Genomic DNA, 21,444 nt, shown 5'->3' with positions numbered 1-21,444 from the left:
AGGCGGGGCGGGAAATAGCAACAGCAACCTCAGGAGGCGGGTTGGAGGCGGCCAAGATGGGGGCTCATCTGGCTCGGCGGTATTTATGGGACGCGGAGGTGGAGCCGGACCCGCTCAAGATGCCCACCTTCGACCCCCACTACGGCTTCCGCGAGGAGCGCAAGGAACGCGGTGAGCCGAGCTGACCTGAGCGGGGAGGGATGGAGGGAGAAAGGGAAGGCGAAGGTCACCCAGCGCTTGGCTCCGCCTCTTCCCGGAGCCTTCGCCTGGGACAGCCCTTAAGCGCAGCCTGGCCCTGCAAGCAGGCTTCGCCACCGCCCTGCGAGGTAGGTTCTCTCTGCCGGGGGTGGGTGGGGTGCGAGGCCGGCCCATGAGGCAACGGGAGGCGACCGCCTCGGGCGGCAGAAGATCCTGAGTGACGCTGGATAGAGACCCCCTTTCCCGAGCTGGAAAGTGCTCCCGCCCTGGGCTCTCTCTGCTTATCTGCCATCATCGCCGGAGAGCCGCGTTTGAGGCAGTGTTATTTAAGAACAGGTGTTTGTTGCGTTGCCATGGTTTACATCCTTCCTTTTCTCACCCTTGCATGAGAACACTTTCACAGAGGCATTATAGGGCATTATGCCAGTGTGGTGTAGTGGTTAAGAGCGGTAGACTCCTAATCTGGGGAACCGTGTTCGCGTCTCCGCTCCTCCATATGCAGCTGCTGGGTGACCTTGGGCTAGTCACGCTTCTCTGAAGTCTCTCAGCCTCACTCACCTCACAGAGTGTTTGTTGTGGGGGAGGAGGGGAAAGGAGAATGTTAGCCGCTTAACTCCTTTCTGGTAGTGATAAAGCGGAATATCAAATCCAAATCCAAACTCTTCTTCTTTAAAAAATGCTTTGGGATGAAAGGTGTTGCATAACTGTAAAATACAATAATAATCCAGAGGTGGCTGTGAAGCTCACCAGATGATCCCGGGCTAGTGCCTACCTCCAGGGTGGTTGTGAGGATGAAAGTGAGGGGGTGTGTTCACCTCCCGGAATAAAAAATAGGTTTGCTCAGCGCTTTGCTTACAAAATTGCTTAGATCCGTTCTGATTTGGGATGCTATAGTTGATAACAGGCCCGGTGGGTGTAACTTTGGCCCCTGCTTCTTCACTGTTAATGGATACTTTTCATTTTGTACAGCCTCCTGAGGATGTGGACATGAGAAATGTGAGATTTACCACGTGTGTGCTAGATCCCTGATACCCTTCTGGAATGCTTTGCTGGGATGGGACTGTTCCTTCCTGGAGGGGTGAACCCAGAAGTTGGTGCTGGGGGACTTCAGTGCCACGCATTAGCTGCAGGCTTGTGGTGCCCCTTGGGTTCTGTTCTGTCTCCCATGCTATTTAACAATTATATGAAACTGCTGGTAGAGGTTGTTTAGAGTTTCGGGGTTTGGTGTCTGCAGCATGCAGATGACATTCTGCTCTATTTCTCCTTTTCGGCTAAATCCAGGGAAGCTTCTTTGGTTCAAAACCACCATCTGTCATTAGTAATGGATTGGATGAAAGTGAACAAATTGAAACTTAATCCCAACAAGGCAGAGGTGCTCTTGGTCAGTTGGAAGGCAGACCAGGCAATAGGGATTCAGCCTTTGTTGGATGAGGTAACACTTCTCCTGAAGTCACAGCTTTGCAATTTGGACTTGCCCCGAGCATGGATGTCCAGGTTTCTGCAGTGGCCAGGAGTGCATTTGTACAGTAAAAGCTAGTGCACGAGCTGCGCCCGCTCCTTGAAATGTCTGATTTGAGAGTGACTGTGTTGTCTCTACAGAAAGGTCATGGATTTGTTTAAATTATGCTTAAATAAGGTTTAAGGCACAGCTCTAAGCGCAGGGCAGGAACTCTGAATTCTTTCACTGGTGTTGACTAGCTATGATTACTGTGAGGATGTAGCACTTGGATTTATACTGGAATGGTCTATCAACTTTAATAGCTAATTAATTTGCAGATCAGGTTTCCAAAGGTCACAAGCCACTACAGAGGTTTCAAGCGGGTTGATGACAGTTGATCAGGTTGACCCTGCCTGGATCCTGACCTCACTTCTGTTCATTTTATCCCCTTCCATTTTCCCATGCAGTGATGATAGCAACACAGCAGCAGATGAATGATGCTCAGCTTCCTCTTGACCTGCGAGACTATTGTGCACACTACTTCCTTAAGTTGGCGAAGTGCAAACGTGACAAATTTCCAAATATCTTTGGGTGCAAACATGAGCGTCATGACTGGGATTACTGTGAGCACCTGGAGTAAGTCAGAGCTATGCCTCCTTTCTTCCTGTAAATCAGCCTTCCAAGTTAGCTTGTTGCCAACACTCCTGTGTCACTTTTTCTCTGTCCACCATAAGAATTTAGCAAGACTAACAGGTAGCATATGGGCAGGGGAAGTTATTGTGTCACAACTCCTTTGGTGGTATGGGTAGGGTGAAATCTTATATACTCATCAGTTAACTATTCTTCCTTAATGCTGAGTGAGCTGATTTGGCTTTTTGAGCTGCTTCACTCAAAGCATCTCACCAGTCTTTATAAAAGTCCTTCCAGGTTCAAGAGACTTCTAAACTGGCAAAAATTTTGACAGTATTCTCTCCTGATAGTAAAGGTAAGCAGAATGTAGGTTATCTCACTGATCCCGTATCAGCAGATGGTGACTTGGGGAAGAGTGCATTAGGTAGATTTCCATATACATGCTACACATGTCTCTGTAGAATATAAGAATGTTCAAGTGAGGACGGAGAGAACTTTTATGAGGGATTCAAGCCAGCTAGTATCTTTTTGCCTGGAAACCACAGAATGAGAGGATCGGTTTTTTTGGGGGGGGGGGAAGAAGTGTCGGTTCCTCTGACCTGACCTGCACTTGTGTGCTTCCTTCCTGCAGCTATGTCATGCGCATGAAAGAATTTGAACGGGAGAGGCGCTTGCTGGCTCGGAAGAAGCGCATTGAACAAAAGGCAAAAAAGGCGGAGGCGGCAGCAGCAGCAGCATCTTAACTGGCTTTGGTGTGCTTCCTGGCTTCTTCAACAAGAGGCTTACAGAATCCACTAGGTCTGTTACGTTGAAAACAATAAAGACATTATCCTATGGTTCTGTCTAAAACAATCACTGTGCAGTTCCTGAGATGAAATGGATAGCAGTTGAATATTTAGAGCTAATGAAGCCTTCTTAGCCTTCAAGAAGCCTCTCATAGTCAAAAATCCCCACCCCTGCCCCTTACGTCTCTTCTGTAGTTGCTATTTTAAAGGAAGGGGTGGTGATGTCCCTTTTGTGGGTTGCTGCAAGTATTAACTAGTACTGTATTAAAGTGCAGAGACAGACGAAGACAAAATACCAACCATTACATGTTTTAGCTGCCAGTCTTGACTGTGCACACAGCTGTTTTCACTTGTCACTCTTTTCCTGAATGCAGTTGGGAGGGGATAGGTCTCCACTGCATAAACCTTGTTCATTTTTGCCTAGTAATGACGACTTCTTTTAGGTGTCTTGTTCCACATACAGTCATAAGGAGCTACTGCTCCTCCAGTGTGACAGGAGGTAGGCAGGCATCAAAGGGAGCCAGTATCTGTGGGGCAGGGTGTGAATTTACCTACACCTGGGAGGAGCTAGAGCCAACCTAGAGAAGTCAGACTTTGTGGCACCAAAACTATCAAACTTTCTGTTAGGTCAGCCTTCCCCATCCAGCTGCTGCACTCCAAATATTTTGAACTACAACTATCCCAAGCCATTTGCCATTCTATCAGCTGGGAGTTGTAGTCCAAGGCAACTAAAATAATAATAATAATTTATTATTTATACCCTGCTCATCTGGCCGGGTTCCCCCAGCCACTCTGGGCGGCTTCCAACAAAACATTAAAATACAGAAATTCATCAAACATTAAAAGCTTCCCTAAACAGGGCTGCCTTGAGATGCCTTCTAAAGGTCTGGTGATTGTTGTTCTCTTTTACCTCTGGTGGGAGGGCATTCCACAGGGTGGGTACCCTGTAACTTGGCTTCTCGTAGCGAGGGAACCACCAGAAGGCCCTCGGCGCTGGACCACAGTGTCCGGGCAGAACGATGGGGGTGGAGACGCTCCTTCAGATATACTGGACCGAGGCCATTTAGGGCTTTAAAGGTCAACACCAACACTTTGAATTGTGCTCGGAAACGTACTGGGAGCCAATGTAGGTCTTTCAGGACCGGTGTTATGTGGTCTTGGCGGCGCTCCCAGTCACCAGTCTAGCTGCCGCATTCTGGATTAATTGTAGTTTCCGGGTCACCTTCAAAGGTAGCCCCACATAGAGCGCATTGCAGTAGTCCAAGCGAGAGATAACTAGAGCATGCACCACTCTGGCGAGACAGTCTGCAGGCAAGTAGGGTCTCAGCCTGCGTACCAGATGGAGCTGGTAAACAGCCGCCCTGGACACAGAATTGACCTGTGCCTCCATGGACAGCTGTGAGTCCAAAATGACTCCCAAGCTGCGCACCTGGTCCTTCAGGGGCACAGTTACCCCATTCAGGACCAGGGAGTCCTCCACACCTGCCCGCCTCCTGTCCCCCACAAACAGTACTTCTGTCTTGTCAGGATTCAATCTCAATCTGTTAGCTGCCATCCATCCTCCAACCGCCTCCAGACACTCACACAGGACCTTCACCACCTTCACTGGTTCTGATTTGGAAGAGGGGTAGAGTTGGGTATCATCCGCATACTGATGAACACCCAGTCCAAACCTTCTCCCAGCGGCTGCATATAGATGTTAAAAAGTATGGGGGAGAGGACAGAACCCTGAGGCACCCCACAAGTGAGAGCCCAGGGGTCTGAACACTCATCCCCCACCACCACTTTCTGAACACGGCCCAGGAGGAAGGAACGGAACCACTGTATGACAGTGCACCTAGCTCCCAAGCCCTCTAGACGGTCCAGAAGGATGTTATGGTCGATTGTGTCAAAAGCCGCTGAGAGATCCAGCAGAACTAGGAAACAGCTCTCACCTTTGTCCCTAGCCCACCAGAGATCATCAACCAGTGCAACCAAGGCAGTTTGTCCCATTATGAGGCCTGAATCCCGACTGGAAGGGATCCAAATGGTCCGCTTCTTCCAGGCATGCCTGGAGTTGTTCAGCAACCACTCGCTCAATCACCTTGCCCAGGAATGGAAGATTTGAGACTGGGCGATAGTTGGCCATATTGGCCGCATCTAAAGATGGTTTTTTAAATAAGCGGTTTAATAACCGCCTTTTTCAGTGGGTCTGGGAAGGCTCCCTCACAGAGAGAAGCATTCACCAACCCGCGAAGCCCATCGCCCAGCCCTTCCCGGCTAGCTTTTATAAGCCAGGATGGGCAAGGGTCAAGGAGACAGGTGGTTGGTTTCACTTGTCCAAGCAGCCTGTCCACATCCTCAGAGGTAACAGATTGGAATTGATCCCACACAACTTTAGACAGGACTCTAGCACTCCCCCGCCCCGGCCCTGTTCCCACGGTGGAGTCTACCTCTTCCCAAATCTGAGCAACTTTATCTGCAAAAAAACTTTGCAAAATCATTGCAGGAGATCATGTGGCCCGTACTGGGCCCGGATGGAGCAGGTGGTTCCGCTAAATTGCGAACCACCTGAAAGAGTCTCCTGCTGTTTTCCGCAGATGCAATAGAGGCGGAGAAGAAAGTTGTTAGGCTCGACGCTGAGCTCTAACCCGTGTCCGGTCAGCTTCAGAATGAGTTATTCGCCACCGGCGCTCTAGCCGTCTCAGCGATCGTTTCATTGCCCTCAGATCCGTGGAGAACCACGGGGCTGTCCGGGCTCCATGCAATCTGAGAGGGCGCTTTGGAGCCAAGCAGTCAATAGCCCTGGTTAACTCCACATTCCAGCGGGCCACCAGGGAATTGGCTGAAAGGCCATCAACATGGGATAAAGCATCCCCTACCACTCTCTGGAAACCATTTGGATCCATTAGGTGGCGGGTAGGTGGCGGGGGCGGACCATCCGAATCGGTCCCACCTCCCTGCAGAGGGGAAGAGTCGCGGAGAAGTCCAGTTGCACCACAACTTTGCAGACACAAAGTTAAGGTTCAGGCTATATTATGTTCTGGTTGAAATGTGGATAGAGTTTCCTCTGGCTCAGCTGAAGTACAGGTGGGAAATCTAATCCTCCAAATGTGGCTAGACTCCAGTAATTCCTATCTGTTATCGAACAAACTTCTGTAGGACCACAGGCATCCTATAACTGCAGCTTATGACCCTCACCCTGGCTGGGGAAATGAGAAAGATGACTGCCCCAAAAGCCACACTTCCAATGCCACCTGCTTAATGTAGGAATCTACACTATAATATACATTGCCCTCTGGTATCTTAGTGTAGATTTAGCAAACAGAATTGTGAACAAGTTCTCAACTTTGTTGTTGTTGCGGAAACAACACTTTGGGAGCTCTAAATTGTAATAAGCTTTCAAAATACAACTCTCTTTTCCAAGTAGCTAAGAATTTACAGAGTAGAAACTTATTTCTCCCACAAAATCCTATGTTTCTAGTGTCCTTAGACAAAATGAACTTTGCCCCAATTTGAGAAAATACTTGCATATTTTCACCTTAATCTCAAATAGTGTTTAATGTTTAGTAAAGTAATACTAAATAAAACTACAGTGGTACCTCGGGTTAAGAACTTAATTTGTTCTGGAGGTCCGTTCTTAACCTGAAACTATTCGTAACCTGAGGTACCACTTTAGCTAATGAGGCCTCACGCTGCTACCGCGCAATATCTGTTCTCATCCTGATGCAAAGTTCTTAACCTGAGGTACTATTTCTGGGTTAGCGGAGTCTGTAACCTAAAGCGTCTGTAACCCGAGGTACCACTGTATATACTGTACTGTTTGTGTGTGGCCTGATAAACCTTTTTTTTTTTAAGGATTAGATATGTTCATGGACGATCCAGGAACACTGGCTGGCCCCAGTTGCTGAAACGGCACCTGTTAACAGATGCTAGAGGCAAGAAAGCAGGGGTGATCAATATGCTTGTGAGCTTCCAAAATCACATTGCTGATTTTTTTTCTGACCCAGCAAGCCAACTGACTATTGAACTAAATGCGATGCTCAAGTAGTGAATACACTTTCTAGAAATTCCTTTGGTTAATTTATAATTCCAGCCCTTTGGCCTATATTGAATTTTATCAAGTTGTAGGAGTGCAGTTGCCATTTCAAGGTTGGCTTCTGATTTTAAACATCTTGTCTCCTTTGGGGGCAGGATAATCCAATATGATTTGAAGCTCTGTTCTTCCTTTTTGCTAGGCTGCCTTGCACACAACCCTCCTGTGGGTGACTCAAGGTTCCATTCCTTTTGCATTCAATTCCATGGAACTCTACAAAGAAACACCTACTACAGTCCAGGGGATGGATTAGTTTTATTTGTGTAAATCCAAGAAGGAAGATAGTTCCATATGAAACAGACCATAACAAGTCAATGGCTCATTTTAACAGCTGCCATGGAGCCTAGCAGGTTTCCAGGATCTCACTGCTCACATGCAGCATAAACTAAGACTATTGCAAACTTTCAACCTGATCCTAGGCATGTTTACTTGGAAGTAAGTTCCACTGAGTTGAATGGGGCTTGCTTCCAAATAAGTGTACGTAGAATTGCAAACTTAGTGACATTAAGACTAAACAGGAAAGGAGAAGTAAGTTCCTCTCAGGGAGGCTGTCAAAATTTCTGTAACATTGAATTTCCCCCAAAGAAAGATTACAAGCCTTTCCTTCCTTCTTTAGGGACTACAAATAGCTACAAGGTATTAAAGTATTTCCCGTCCCCAAATAACTTCAGTGCAGCTGTAGGTATAGTTTTCCCTTGCAGAAGGTTCCAAAAGCAGCTCTGATACCACTTACACAAAACAAACAGGAGTGGGCCTAAAGTCCAGGGGAAAATTGTAGCATGACTGAGAACAAGATAATGTAACAGCCTTGTTTTTCATACCCTCATCTCAAGGCTCTGCCAGCTGTACAAGGTAAAACCTACCATCCCAAACAGTTCATGCTTAGCATATTGGGTGAGGAAGGAGGTGCTGGCTTGCACTGTAGATGGTACTAAAGTGCTACAGCTGCTCCCCAGTCACACCTTCTATAGCAGCACTTTCTGCAAACACTTCCCCACAGCACCTTGCTACCTGCCGTGTGTCTAGAATTAACATAATCCTCTCTGCATTGGAAGAGAAGAACACACTTAATTTGGCTGCTCAGAGAATACTTATCAGCCTCTAGGAACCGGCACTTATTTTTTGAGCAAGAGGGTGTGTAAGAGATGAAGACAGCCTCACCTGCATCAGTCTCATGCCCTTCAGAATGGTACTACTAGCTTTTAGAATGGGGAAGCATCCCAGAAAAAGCCCAGAAGATTTATGCTATGCCAGTATTTGGCACTTGAGGGCTCACTTAGTCAAGGAGAATGCACAAAGCTGAACTAGGAGACTTAACTCCTAAATTATATTGATGAACCATAGAGCTGAGGAGACCTCTCCTAAGCACTATGTGGAGCAAAAAGTATTCAGTTTAGGCCAGGCTCCATCTGCCTAGATTTAGTTTTCAGCACCTGCTCCTGCAGACTTAGGGCTCAGTCACTGCTTCGTTCTCTTTAAAACTGGGTTGTTCCCTTCGCTGTAGCTTTTGACTTAATGGGCGCTTTGTAGGGAAGGCTGCTCCCAGCCTCAGAAAGGCTTTGGAATGGGATATGGTCAAAGATTCTGTAGGGAGGGGCAGTAAATTACAAAAGGAAGGAAATCCCTACAGATTCCCTCAGATTACAGTAGACAGCAAGAGAAAATCTCATTTTAGACTCCAATAACACGCGCTCACAAGGTAAAAAACAAAAACAGAACTATCGGCCCAGACAAAAGAAGGCAGTTGCTTCCAGCTCAAAGCAGGAAAGGGACAATGGGGGAACGCAGTGGCGGATAATCCCGGAACTCCTTCAGGTAACTTCGGTGTTTCCCCTTTGCCCAGATCGTCATTTGGATGAATCCAACCAAGGAAAACAGAGCCACTATTGACAAGGAAGAGAAAGTTGCATGTCATTAGGCATCTACACAGATCTCTATAATTTCCATGCCTCAAACGCCTGTAAACACACATTAGTGTAACTACTCAAGCAGATGGGAAACTACAGGCAAAAAACATGCCCCATGGGTACATTCAAGCTGGACTTTCAAGCCACTCTACAACAATCTAGGATTTTTGAGACAGCAATACCTGTCTTGGGCTACATTATCTAGAACAGATATGGGACCATGCAGGCCTGCAACATCTGAAGGGTCACAGCATGCATCATCCAAGACTGCTGGGGCTGATGGGAGTCCAAAAACATTTCCACATCCCTGATCAAGAACTGGAGGGAGGCTTGCAGGCAACCAACCCACCCTGATTTATAACCCTACTGTTATCCCCTGCAAACCATTATTTAAGACATCTTCCTTCAGAGCAGGCTAGGACTTACCTGGAATTTTTTTTTTTTATAAATTACTTTTTTTAATATTGGATCTTTTTCTTTCTCTCTCTTTTTTTTCTTTTTCTTTCTTTTTTCCTCTCCCTGCCCTTTCCCCTCACTTTTGGCCATCTGTTTTTTGCCTTTTTCGTCCTTTTTCCTCTCTCTTTTCGGGTTCACCCGACTCTACCATGATTATGAATTTTTATTTTTGGATGAACTTAATCTAAGGATGAGGTGGGGTGAGGCTAATCTTTATATGTTATATCTTTACTATCACCTTATTATAAGTTTTTTTGGTATTATTACCTTTATCATTTATGATTTTCTATGATTTTGTACTATTTCTTCATTATTTATATCTATATTTTGTTTAGGGACCCAGGTGGCACTGTGGGCTAAACCACTGAGCCTAGGGCTTGCTGATCAGAAGGTCGGCGGTTCGAATCCCTGTGACGGGGTGAGCTCCCGTTGCTTGGTCCCAGCTCCTGCCAACCTAGCAGTTCGAAAGCACATCAAAGTGCAAGTAGATAAATAGGAACCGCTACAGCGGGAAGGTAAACGGCGTTTCCATGTGCTGCTCTGGTTTGCCAGAAGCGGCTTTGTCATGCTGGCCACATGACCTGGGAGCTATACGCCGGCTCCCTCGGCCAATAATGCGAGATGAGCGCGCAACCCCAGAGTCGGTCACGACTGGACCTAATGGTCAGGGGTCCCTTTACCTTTACCTTTATATTTTGTTTAAGTATGTATGAATTTAAAGAAACTGTATTTTAATATGAACTTTAATAAAGTTGACATTTTAAAAATTAAAAAAAAAGAAAAAGAACTGGAGGGAGGCTTGCAGGCAACCAACCCACCCTGATTTATAACCCTACTGTTATCCCCTGCAAACCATTATTTAAGACATCTTTCTTCAGAGCAGGCTAGGACTTACCTGGAAGGCACTGAGTCATAATGGCAAAGCCAATCCAGGATCCCACCTGGAAGAGAAGAACACCAGCTCAGGATTGTAGCAGGCAAGGTGAGTAAGACCCTTCAGCGCAACTGACCCTTCACAACAACCTAAATTAAAAAACAACAACCCAGTAGCCTTTTGGCTTGTGGGGGTGTGGTACTGTGACTGGGCCCACAATAAACAAACAAATTTCATGTTGAGTTCCCCCACCTTTCCCCCCAGAAAAAAAGCACTGGTATAGAATGTTAATCAGCCAAAGGCCTGGATCAGCATGCCCAACCTGCGGCCCTCCAGATGTTTTGGCCTACAACTCCCATGATCCCTAGCTAACAGGACCAGTGGTCAGGGATGGTGGAAATTGTAGTCCAAAACATCTGGAGGGCCAAAGGTTGGGCATGCCTGGCCTGGATGAAGAATGTTTCCACCTGCATGAAGAATGTTTCCACCTGCCGCCTAAAGGTGTATAATGAAGGTGCTAGCCGAACCTCACTGGGGAGAGCATTCCACAAATGGGGAGACACTTCAGAAAAGGCCCATACATGTGAAAACATGTTCTGAACAAGATACATGAGGGACCTTCCGGATTCAAGACCCTCTAATTTGCTGTGGTGTTCTATCCTGTTCTCACCTCGTAGGTGTAATTAGGGCAGGAGACAAGCAAGAAAAGCCATGTGAAGGGGTTCTTGGTAGGAAATGGGATCTTCCTGGCTTTAGAACCTAGGGGGAGAATTAAGAGTTTGATTCATTTCATAAAGATAGCAATATACAAACACACCCTTTTAATAATAATAATAATAATAAATTTTTATTTATACCCCGCCCTCCCCGGTCAAAAACCGGGCTCAGGGCGGCTGACACCAACAGAACCACAACAAAACATAAAAACAATTAATTAAAATACAGATTAAAATACAGTATTAAAATTTAAAGTGCAGCCTCATTTCAAGTAGGCCATAAGTGGCTGACACCAACAGAACCACAATAAAACATAAAAACAATTAGTTAAAATACAGATTAAAATACAGTATTAAAATTTAAAGTGCAGCCTCATTTCAAGTAGGCCATAAATCCAAGCCATGAGGGAGAAAAACACAGGGGTCAGGCTGAGTCTAACCCAAATGGTACTATTTTCTGTACTTAAAGGCACTTTGTCTCTAGTATAGCAGGGAGCTTTTTGGTGGAACCAGCTTGCACAGCAAGAACATTCTGCTTCCTCCTCACATGCGGCTCCAGGAAAAAATGCCACTGCCACCATCCTCAGCTTTATCATAGCTTGAGGCATCTGCAGACACCACTGCATGGGGTCCTGATCATCCAACTATGCATTTCACCAGACAGAGAGTTGAGCCAGGGACACCAAGCTACTACAGTACAACTTAATTGAGGACTGCTTTGGCACAGCCCACCTATGGCAAGCAGCATGTAAATAAACCTCATGTGGCACCTCTCTCAGACATTATGTTCTGTCTGAAGCCCACAGAATAAGCTTACAAAAATATGGTCACTAACAAGATCTGTCAAGGTGTTTCTGGTCTTAAGAACTTCTGCAGCAAAAACCCAGTTGGACTACGTGTATATGTGTGTATGCCTAGACACATAGAATCCAGAATACCAAAAAGTATCAATGCTACATAAAGACATATGTGGCCTCCACAACCCCAGCAAAAAAAAGAGAGAGAGCATGTGTGCAAGTGTATGCATGCATGAATGAGATTGAGAGGAGGAGGAGAGGAGAGTACAGTGGTACTTCGGGTCACAGACTCCACTAACACAAAAGTAGTACCTCGGGTTAAGAACTTTACCTCAGGATGAGAACAGAAATCACGTGCTGGCGGCAGCGGGAGGCCTCATTGGCTAAAGTGGTACCTCAGGTTAAGAACGGTTTCAGGTTAAGAACGGACCTCCGGTACAAATTAAGTTCGTAACCAGAGGTACCACTGTCCTCTCCTCCTTTCAATCTCATGCATGCATATACACTTGCACACGTGCACTCTCTCTGGAACATAAGGAAAGCCCTATGGGATCAAGTCAGTGACCCATCTAGTCCAGCATCCTGTTCCTACAGGGTTAGTAGCCACCGATAACCCTGCCCTCCATGAATTTGTCTACTCCTCTTCTAAAGGCATCTAAGTCTCTTGTGGGAGCCAATTGCATAGCCTATGCACTGTGCGAAGTATTTTCTTTTGTCTCTCCTCCACCCCATCTGCATCTATCCTAACCTCTTCAACTCAGTGTCCTTCTGCTCTCCTGCTCAACTCTTTTCTCAAAGGTTATTCAAAACACAGCGTAGACTCTGCAAAACCCACCAATGTTGGAAAAATGAATCATGCACATTTACACAGGCCCTAAGTTCACTGTTCATAGTGTTTTCAGGACTGTTCAAATCTCAGCAATGCTTTCCCTTTGTTGAAGAGCAATTGCACAGGGTTTCACCAGCTCTGGGCTGCCAGTACCTTATGGTACATGTCCCTTCAGCCGAACAGCCTTAAGACAGACCCAGAGTAGGTCCTTGCCATGCACCTATAGTAGCTACTGGTAGGGAGGCACTCCACAAGGCTCCCCTGTACTCACCAGCAGGGCGCAGGTTCCGTAGAGCAATATGAATTGAGAAGTTTCCCAGCTGGCAGAACTACAAGAGGAATCAGAGTCAGTTTCAACATAGGCATGTGAAGAGACCAAGCACTGACCTCTCACAGGTCCCCCCCCCCTTATCACAAGTGACATTTCTGCATGAAAAGTCTGCCATGAAAAGCCTGTGCGGACACATTTTTGCAAAAATCTTAGGAAACGGCTTGGAGGGATCCTGCTCCCTCAGTGCAGGATACCCTCTCCCTCCATAAACTCACAGACACTTTTTTTTTGTACCACCGCCCTAGAATTGTGCACCACTAAGCAAGTGCTCAAATCAAGGAAATTGGGATTGTGATGCACAACCCCCTAGACCCACTTCCTACTGCAGCCTCTGCTAGCCTGATGCCCTCAAGGTGATTTGGTCTACACCTACCATCAGCCCCAGGGATGTAGTTCAAAACAACTGGAGGGCACCAGGTTGACGAAGGCTGTCCTACTGTAACTAAGCCAAAGCATGGGCAACTGAAGTAACTCTTCCCCATTTATCCTGGTACCATTTCCATTCCATTCCTCTTTTTGTTCCCGCTTGTGGATGTTTTTAGATTGTAAGCCCCATGGGGAAACAACCTGCCCTCTCATTCTCTGGCAAGTGCCAAGTGAGTAGACTGTGCTAACATCAACAACCAGAAGGTGGCAGCTTGGTTTTAAACACAGTAGCACCCATAGGAAAATGAGGAACTAGCCTCTATCTTCATCAGCCCAGGCACTAGTTATCAAGACCTCATTTTTTCCAGTCAACACTGGCAATCTTAGTCCTCAGCCCATACAGCAGAGTTCTGACCATTACTGATCTGATCTGCCCCACACCCCTCAAAGCTCTTTTTATCCCCATGACTCCACAATGCAACACCAACTTTCTGTTACGTGGGGGGAACCATTGAAGTTTGTGCAAAATCCAGCACTTATTCAGCACTGAAAATCCCCACTCTGTATAGGGCCTGGTCTCACAACGTAAATAGGAAGCCCTGACTGTTTCACAGCTGTGTTCTGTAGAAATTAACTCCTCTGCTTTATATGCTTGCCTCTGCATGACTGAGCTTTCACCCCAAGTTCACCTCCAGCCTCATGCCCCACGGCTCCTGCCCCATTTTCTAACACATATATATTTATCTACAGTACTTCAATTCCACATGGGGCTATTACACTCCATCCTTAAGTTCTTACCAGAAAAATGATAAGTGCCAATTTCACTTGTTCATGTCCATACGCTGAAGGGATGACAAAACAGAAAATGTTAGGGCAGAGTGTGTGACTGGCTCAAGGTCATTTGGTGAATTTAACAGCTGAGGGAGGAATTTGAACCTGGACCACCCCCGTCTTTTTGCATTTCCTGGACACAAGAGTCACATAATAGTCATGATCAGGGGTCCCCAGATTTACCGGCGTTTGGGCTGGTTCCCACCGCGACGATCGCGCGGCGGGCCAGAGGACGGGGGAGCGCGTGCCTGTGCGGGCCGGCGGGCGGGGGAGCGCATGCGCACGGGCGCTTACTGGCGCGGCAGCGCGCTTCCAGGGTGGAAAAAGCGCCGAAAATCCATTGTGCGCATGCGTATGGGCCTCCCCCGACCTGAAAGTTCACCAGAAATGACCTCTTCCGGGTCGGGAGAGGCCCATACGCATGCGCACAAAGGATTTTCGGCGCTTTTTTCCCGACCCAGAAGAGCACTGCCGCGCTGCGCGCCGTAAGAGCGGGCGGCGGGGGTCGTCACGGGCCGGATTGGTCATGATCATACACCTATTAATATGTCAAGTTGGCCAATTAGCACCTAACTGAGTGCAGGAGATTATCTCCCATGCCAAGAGCTGTCAGTCACTTGTGTGAACACAGCCTGAGACTTCCTCCCAGACATTCTTCTGCTAAATTACAAGGCAAGAAAGATCAACCCCATTAATATCCATCTGTTTTAAAAGCCATTAGAGATCCTTGTCCAGCACCAACCACCAAAATCTATTCCACAGCTTCCCTTTCATTTTTTGGCTCACCTGGTGGAGTATACAATGGGTGATTGATGTAGTATGCCATCCAGGCAGCAAAACCCCAATAATATGTACAGTTCTGGAGAGAAAGAAACAAACACATTAAGAAACAGTTATCCAGTGAAGTTGTAGCAAAATGGAGATGTGCTGAATATGCAAACTTCACGCTCTGGGAAAGGCCCAAACAGAGGAGGAAGCCAGACCTCATCACCTCATTCCTAGGAAGATGCCTAATACCATTTACTTCTTGAAAACCACAATAAGGAATTTTGAGGGTTGCCTCCACTATTGCTTGCCCCTTCCTGATCCTCCTCCCTTAACCTCATCCCCAGCACTGCTCACCTTAAAGATGTTACGTAAGGGCATTGTCCCATGGGAGAACCTATGGACAAAGAGGGTCTCCAAGAGGCGCTTGACGTAGTGGAAAGAGTGGCAGATGCAGGCCAGGCTGGAAAGGAGAAACAGAGCAGGCAGAATAAGAGGCTATTGTAGCAGTCAGTGAAATCTAGTTGTTGTTGTTTAGTCATTTAGTCGTGTCCGACTCTTCGTGACCCCATGGACCATAGCACACCAGGCACTCCTGTCTTCCACTGCCTCCCGCAGTTTGGTCAAACTCATGTTCGTAGCTTCGAGAACACTGTCCAACCATCTCATCCTCTGTCGTCCCCTTCTCCTTGTAGAGAAATGCAAAAGACCCTTCTGCCCCCATTTCAACAGCAAGACCAGTGAACACAATTATAACCAGTTCTCTGCAAGTCCTCCTGGCATTCTGCTTTAAGCTTCCACATTCTGGGGTTCCTTGATCAGAAGGATTACTTGGAGACCTTTGTGAAGTCTGCAGCAAATGGTTTAAACTAGCAGAGTCGGGTCAACTGACCTAAAAACATTGATCTAAAAAAAAACCATTGACCTAAAATCCTGCCAGAAGAACCAATACGTAAGGAAGCTATGGAACACTGTAATGCTCCATCTACACCCAACAACCACAGATAATCCTTTTATTTCCTGCCAGCTCAAACCCTGTTTCAAGAAATGCTGACAATAGTGCAGGGAATCTAGGACAGATTTTAAGTATGAAAAGTTCCTTCATGTATCCTGTTCTTGAGACAGATTGAGAGGGAGGCGGGTGGGCGGGTGAGGGATGGGACACATATTCTACCCATTGACCTGGTGCAGGCTCAGATCCCAGCAAAACTAGCGCGTAGTAATCCAGTACAAGCTAAACACACAGGAAGATGGCTACCTTGGCCTGTAGGTACTTACTGTACAACAGAATACTTGCTGGAGGTGAAGTCATACTTATGGCCGTAGATGAAGGGCACACGGAAATAGAAGAGCAAGTAAATGAGCAGGGGCCCAGCATACTCCGTGAGGAAGACCTAAAAGGAAGAAGGCAGGATGAGGGAAGGGGAGAAAAACCAAGGGCGTGGGAAGGCCGTGTGGTTGTTGTAGGGAAGGAAGAGGCGCACTTACGGTCACCCAGCTGATTTGTGCTCCCAGGTCTCGAAAATACAGCGTTGCTGTGGTGCCCACCGGCAAGTTCTGAAGGATGTCTTCATCCTTTAGGGACTTCCCCTCTGGAAGAAAGGAGAAATCACAATGCAACTGCCATGGGCACCTTGGCTGGGATACCAAACAAAAGTGGCTACTTCATTGGTCACATGTCCGAGAAGCTCTGGCTGCCTAACATTCTGAGAGAGGAAGCCATAACTGGGGAGGGGCAAAGAGGCTCCAAGCGAGATGATGGATGCTTTAATTATGCCTCACCAAACCCATGAATCTGGATGTCCAAGAAATGACAGCTTCTTGCAGGATTACATAGCCTTTCATGTATGCCCCTCATAATAATTCCCAAGGCCAGAAATTCCCATGTTTGCTGCATCCTCTGGTTAAAGACTTAGTAACTCTATCAGTGTACGTAGTCTTAGCAGCCCCACTTCCTTCCCCCATAACTTCCTAGCTAAGACAATCTACCTGCAAAAGTGAGGCATGAAAAATATCAGAAGGCTTTGTAATACACCAACTTACTGGGATCCAGTCGCAGAGACTGCCGGGCTGGATACCACTGAGGATCTGCAAAGAGAAAAGGGGGAAAGAAAGCTGCACATTGCTTCATCTGGCTCAGCCCTGTGTATGTACAATGACTGGCCCTGCCTCCCAGGGTTTCAGAAAGGAGATCTTCCCATTCCTGACTCGAGAAAGTTCCTCCATTTTCAGCAGCAGGTAAAATAAAATAGTCTATTTTTTACTGCTACTTTGTTGTATTTTGTATGCTGCTGTTGCTTAGCTGCCTTACAGCACCATCGGAAATACAACAAATCAAGAAACAAGAAACATGGGTAAAAGCAAAGAGCTTCCTTTCTCCAAAGTCCACAGAGATAAAAATGGAAGTTCAGAATCAGAACCTTCAGAAGTTGTTTTCAATTAAAGGGAAAACGCATGACAATAGTAGTTTTAGGAATATATTATTAAAATGGCATGACGAGGGTGTCAGGAGGCAAGCTTTACTCATGAAGCAAGCAGCTCAGCACTTTCAACACTCCCTCCCTCCGAGGGCCAGTCCCATTGTAGGAGTGAGGAAATGACAAGGGGCAAAACCAATAAGAGGTCTGCTTTGATGCATGTGTTCAGGTAGGAGTCACACAAGGATACATGCGCCATACATACGGGACTTAGTGAAGAGGTTCTTTATCTCTATTACGGTGGCATTGGGCTCAACCTGAAAAGAAAGCAGAGGAAGGAAATCAGGAAACCCGAGCACATCATATATGATTAAAGAGTGAATAAAGCCCATCTATCCAAGCACCTTCTACCCAGGGGAAAAGGCCAGGAGAAGACAGCCTCAGGCAGAGCAGTCCTATACTTGCATCTTAAGTGGGTCTTATAGCTTATGCATCTTATAGCTTATGTTATACATGCTTGAGGACACTGGTTTGATTCCAGGGTACTGTACAACCTCACCAGTGTTAGATAGAGAGAAAAGGGATATAAAAGCTAGGAGCCAAGTGGCTCCTGGGACCTGAGTTGTGGATGCCAAAAATATGTCTAGTCGCCAGGAGGAGTGTGTCAGCAACACTTTTTGGTTATTATATTGATAAGCATGAACTAATACACAATTCACATAAGTGACACATTGTTAATATCACATTTTTAACAGAAATTGTGAATACATGTTTAATTTGCTGTTTTCAATAAAAAATATTGGTACCAAACTTCAGTTTTCAAAACACGCTACTCTTTGTCTATCCTTAACATATACTTCAAGGCTTCAAAGCACATACATTTCAGTAATCCTCAAGTGTCAACTAGGTGTGAAAAATTGCACCCAGACTTTTTGAGGTGCTTGCAAATGGAGCACCCTGGCAGTAGGAAAGAGAGAAGCTTTCCACCCAGGGACACCTGAGTCAATCAAGAAAAGTGTTGCATGCATGCAGCACCAGACCCTTAATTCAAAAAACTGTTTCAACAGAATCTCAGTCCCTCACTTCACAGAAGCAGCAACCTGGTCATTATACAGCCATTTCTGGCCATAAAAGACTAGGTCTGCATTCTTTGCCAGCAAATCTGCTTTCCCACATGATATTTCTAGCCACTGGAAGCCTTACATCCACCTTGACAATGGAAGTAAAAGTGAGTTCTGTCTGTCCTACATGCACGTGTACACACACACACACACACACACTTCTCTTCCAGCAATGGAGATGTTGCAAGAAGAAACTGGTGAGAGAGCACCCAACTCAGCTTTCAAATTAAAGCAAAAGAAATGTATGAGGATTCCAGAACAGGTGCCAAGCATGGATCAGCACCTCCAGAAGCTTCAAAAAGCAACACAGCCTGGGAAGCAAAGCTTAGGTCTTGGGTTACATCTAAGTAAGCAGCATGAGCTGGGACTCAGACGGTTTGAACTCTCTTTGTAGCAGGTTGTTCTCACTGCTGGCTGTCACTTCTTAGGGAGCCACCTCCTCTTGCTTTTGCCCCAACAATATTAATTATCTACGGAGACTTGTAAGGTGGTCTGCCACCTGCCTTGTGACGAAGGTCCACAGAGAGGAGAACAGTAAAAGATAGCACTGTAACAGAAGTGACCACAGAAAGAGACATAGGAGGCGGCTCCCCAACCAGCAGACTAAGCCAATCCTGTCTAATAAAATGGAGTGTACATGTTTCTCTCTTTGTGTTGTCACTTATTTTGCATCCTTCTGAAGAGAAGCCTTTTCCAGCCACTTTCAGGCCTCCTTTTCTTCAGCTTTGTTACGCAGCTTTCATAGCAGCTTACTGGCTAGCACCTGTGACATCATTTCTGATATGAGACAGCTTCAGCTACAGGGATGTAATCACATTGAGAATTTTTGCAAAGGCTCAGAACCTAGAAGTGGAGCTTCATCAAACCAGGGAAGGAAACTTCTTCCCGCCTCACAGCTCCCTAAACCTACCCCTTTGTGTCTTTACAAAAGGGGACACAAGGATTCAGCAAGTGCCCTAGTCCTGAAAGTATTTCCAAATTCAAAAGCTCCAGATGTCACAGTAAGAATTATGTTGCATAAATTCACTGAACACATGAACAAGGAATGGCTTTTACAATCTTTTGTTTATAATAAGCCCAAAATTCCAGCCCATGTGTGCAACAAAGTGCATGTAAGCTTACAGTTGGCAGTACAGAGCCCCCTGCAATTTCCTCGTGTTCTTTCCCTCTGTCCCAGGAGGAATCTCACACTCGGCTCAAAACAAACACAGTGTTCCTCTTCCCTTCCTTGTGCAGAAAGCCTCTTGGCATGCAGGGAATTGAGAAAGGTGAAGGAGGAGATGCTGACATTTCAGAAGGGTGTTCCCCCCACCATCATAGCCAATCCAAGCAGGTGCTGGTGTAGGGTGTCTAAGGCAGCTGAAGTCCAACTCCCAGTGGGGAGGTGTGGTTGTCTTCTGCCTTACAAGGCCGATTCTCATATGCAGCACAACTATGCAAGAACTTAACAAATACCCCAGGGGCTATGAAAACTGACCTGTTAAAGCACCAGTAAGGTTAACAGCAGTAGCTGTTTAGACTGGCTTGGAGCATGGCAGGACAGGAGGCTACAGCCAGTGCGGCTGACTACAAGCCAGCCAACCCAAGAGCTTGGATGGGATTAATTGGAGCCAGTCTAATGAAATTTACAAGTCAGCAATGCAACCACATCGCGAATATGATCCTTCTCGCATGACAGACACTTAGCACGTCAGTGGTCATTTTATAGGCCTCTATGGCCATAACAGGCCGCTCTGCTGTCAATTCTTACAGAACAGTATGTGGCCCAAATAGATGGGTGCAGGCATCCTGCAGCAGAGAGATTTCTGGAGACCCAACACTGGAGTCCTATCGTTCAGCAATCAAAGCAAGAAGCAGCCCAAACTCCAGCAACCCAAACAGCATGTTCTTGTGCCCCACTTATTAGTTTGGTAAATGAGGCAATACTTAGGATGGTACTCGTGGCTGCTGCTAGGTGCCACATTAATCACGGGTGGGCAACCTGTTTCCTGCCTGGGGTTACATTCCCTCATGGGTGAGCTGCCAGGGGCCTCATGCTGACCATGTGTAGGGTTAAAACAAGCAGTGAGCAGAGTCAGAGGGAACCATGGTTGGGGTCACATCATAGTCTCTCTTCTATGGTTTATGTGGGGTAAATCTATAAGCTGATTTCATCAGCAAAGTGAAGGCATCTATGAGTAGCAACCACATTTGGTTGCCTTATTGACAAATGTATGCACATGAATGCTAAAGAACAGTTGATTCTGCCAGCTTTCCAAAACATGTTTATAAAACTAATCTGGCTGAAAACTATTTTCATTATGATGTTATATTTTAATAGAAGAAAGCTCATTGGCTTTTGTTCATCCTAGCCAGCCACCTTATTTAGCACATGGCACAGGTGTGTACACCCACTTACATATTTGATCCTGTTATCTCATAAATTAACTTCCCCAACTCATTCAGTGTTTTTGATCCCATATGAGAGTGGGAGCATTTGGCTGCAGTCACAAAAGCTGTTCAGGCTAGCGAAGTTCTTTCTTCCTGTGGCCTTAGCAACTCAAGGCAGTGACATATCAACTGTTAACAGTAAGAATGGAAACTTATTTAAATAAACAGCCTGATATGAAGAGAAGGCTTAAGGCCCTCCTCTCCCAGCTACAGCGGATATCCACCTCCCTGCAGCTGCTGTCAGTGAGGATTTAAAGGCGTGAAGGTTTGCACAGTGGTGTGTGTCACACTTGCTGGCCTCCTGAAAAACTCCAGCTCATTTAGCAACAGCCAGCTAGCAATGTACTCTTTAAGACCCCTCTACGGAAACATCTGACAACAGATCAGGCTTAAAGGATCCTTAACACATCCAGCTCAAGCCTTTCTAGCTATACCACATGACTGCAGAGAAAACTGGGAGCCAGCTTGTTATATATTG

General features: G+C 46.3%; 2 protein-coding genes across 3 annotated transcripts in view; one reads left to right on the top strand and one right to left on the bottom strand.

The window, feature by feature from the left end:
• On the top strand, positions 1-8,498 carry NDUFB7 (NADH:ubiquinone oxidoreductase subunit B7). The gene is made up of 3 exons (XM_035104808.2): positions 1-171; positions 2,104-2,272; positions 2,898-8,498. Exons 1-3 carry the CDS (start codon positions 57-59, stop codon positions 3,007-3,009), a joined length of 396 nt encoding a protein of 131 aa, XP_034960699.2. The 5' UTR covers positions 1-56; the 3' UTR covers positions 3,010-8,498.
• The window catches only part of TECR (trans-2,3-enoyl-CoA reductase), a 30,557-nt gene continuing 16,470 nt past the window's right edge, over positions 7,358-21,444 (bottom strand). For both annotated transcript variants that reach the window (XM_035104810.2, XM_035104809.2), the window contains 11 exons: positions 17,681-17,732; positions 17,042-17,086; positions 16,487-16,590; positions 16,277-16,392; positions 15,356-15,461; positions 15,020-15,092; positions 14,201-14,244; positions 12,977-13,034; positions 11,034-11,122; positions 10,385-10,430; positions 7,358-9,009 (listed from right to left, as the gene is read on the bottom strand). In XM_035104810.2, the coding sequence (XP_034960701.1) occupies positions 8,882-9,009; positions 10,385-10,430; positions 11,034-11,122; positions 12,977-13,034; positions 14,201-14,244; positions 15,020-15,092; positions 15,356-15,461; positions 16,277-16,392; positions 16,487-16,590; positions 17,042-17,086; positions 17,681-17,732 (861 nt within the window). In that variant the 3' untranslated portion in view covers positions 7,358-8,881. The remainder of the gene's footprint in view (positions 9,010-10,384; positions 10,431-11,033; positions 11,123-12,976; positions 13,035-14,200; positions 14,245-15,019; positions 15,093-15,355; positions 15,462-16,276; positions 16,393-16,486; positions 16,591-17,041; positions 17,087-17,680; positions 17,733-21,444) is intronic.

The sequence above is a fragment of the Zootoca vivipara genome, chromosome 2 (genome assembly GCF_963506605.1).
Source record: "Zootoca vivipara chromosome 2, rZooViv1.1, whole genome shotgun sequence".
Taxonomy (NCBI): domain Eukaryota; kingdom Metazoa; phylum Chordata; class Lepidosauria; order Squamata; family Lacertidae; genus Zootoca; species Zootoca vivipara.
This window is presented reverse-complemented; position numbering and strand designations above follow the sequence as displayed.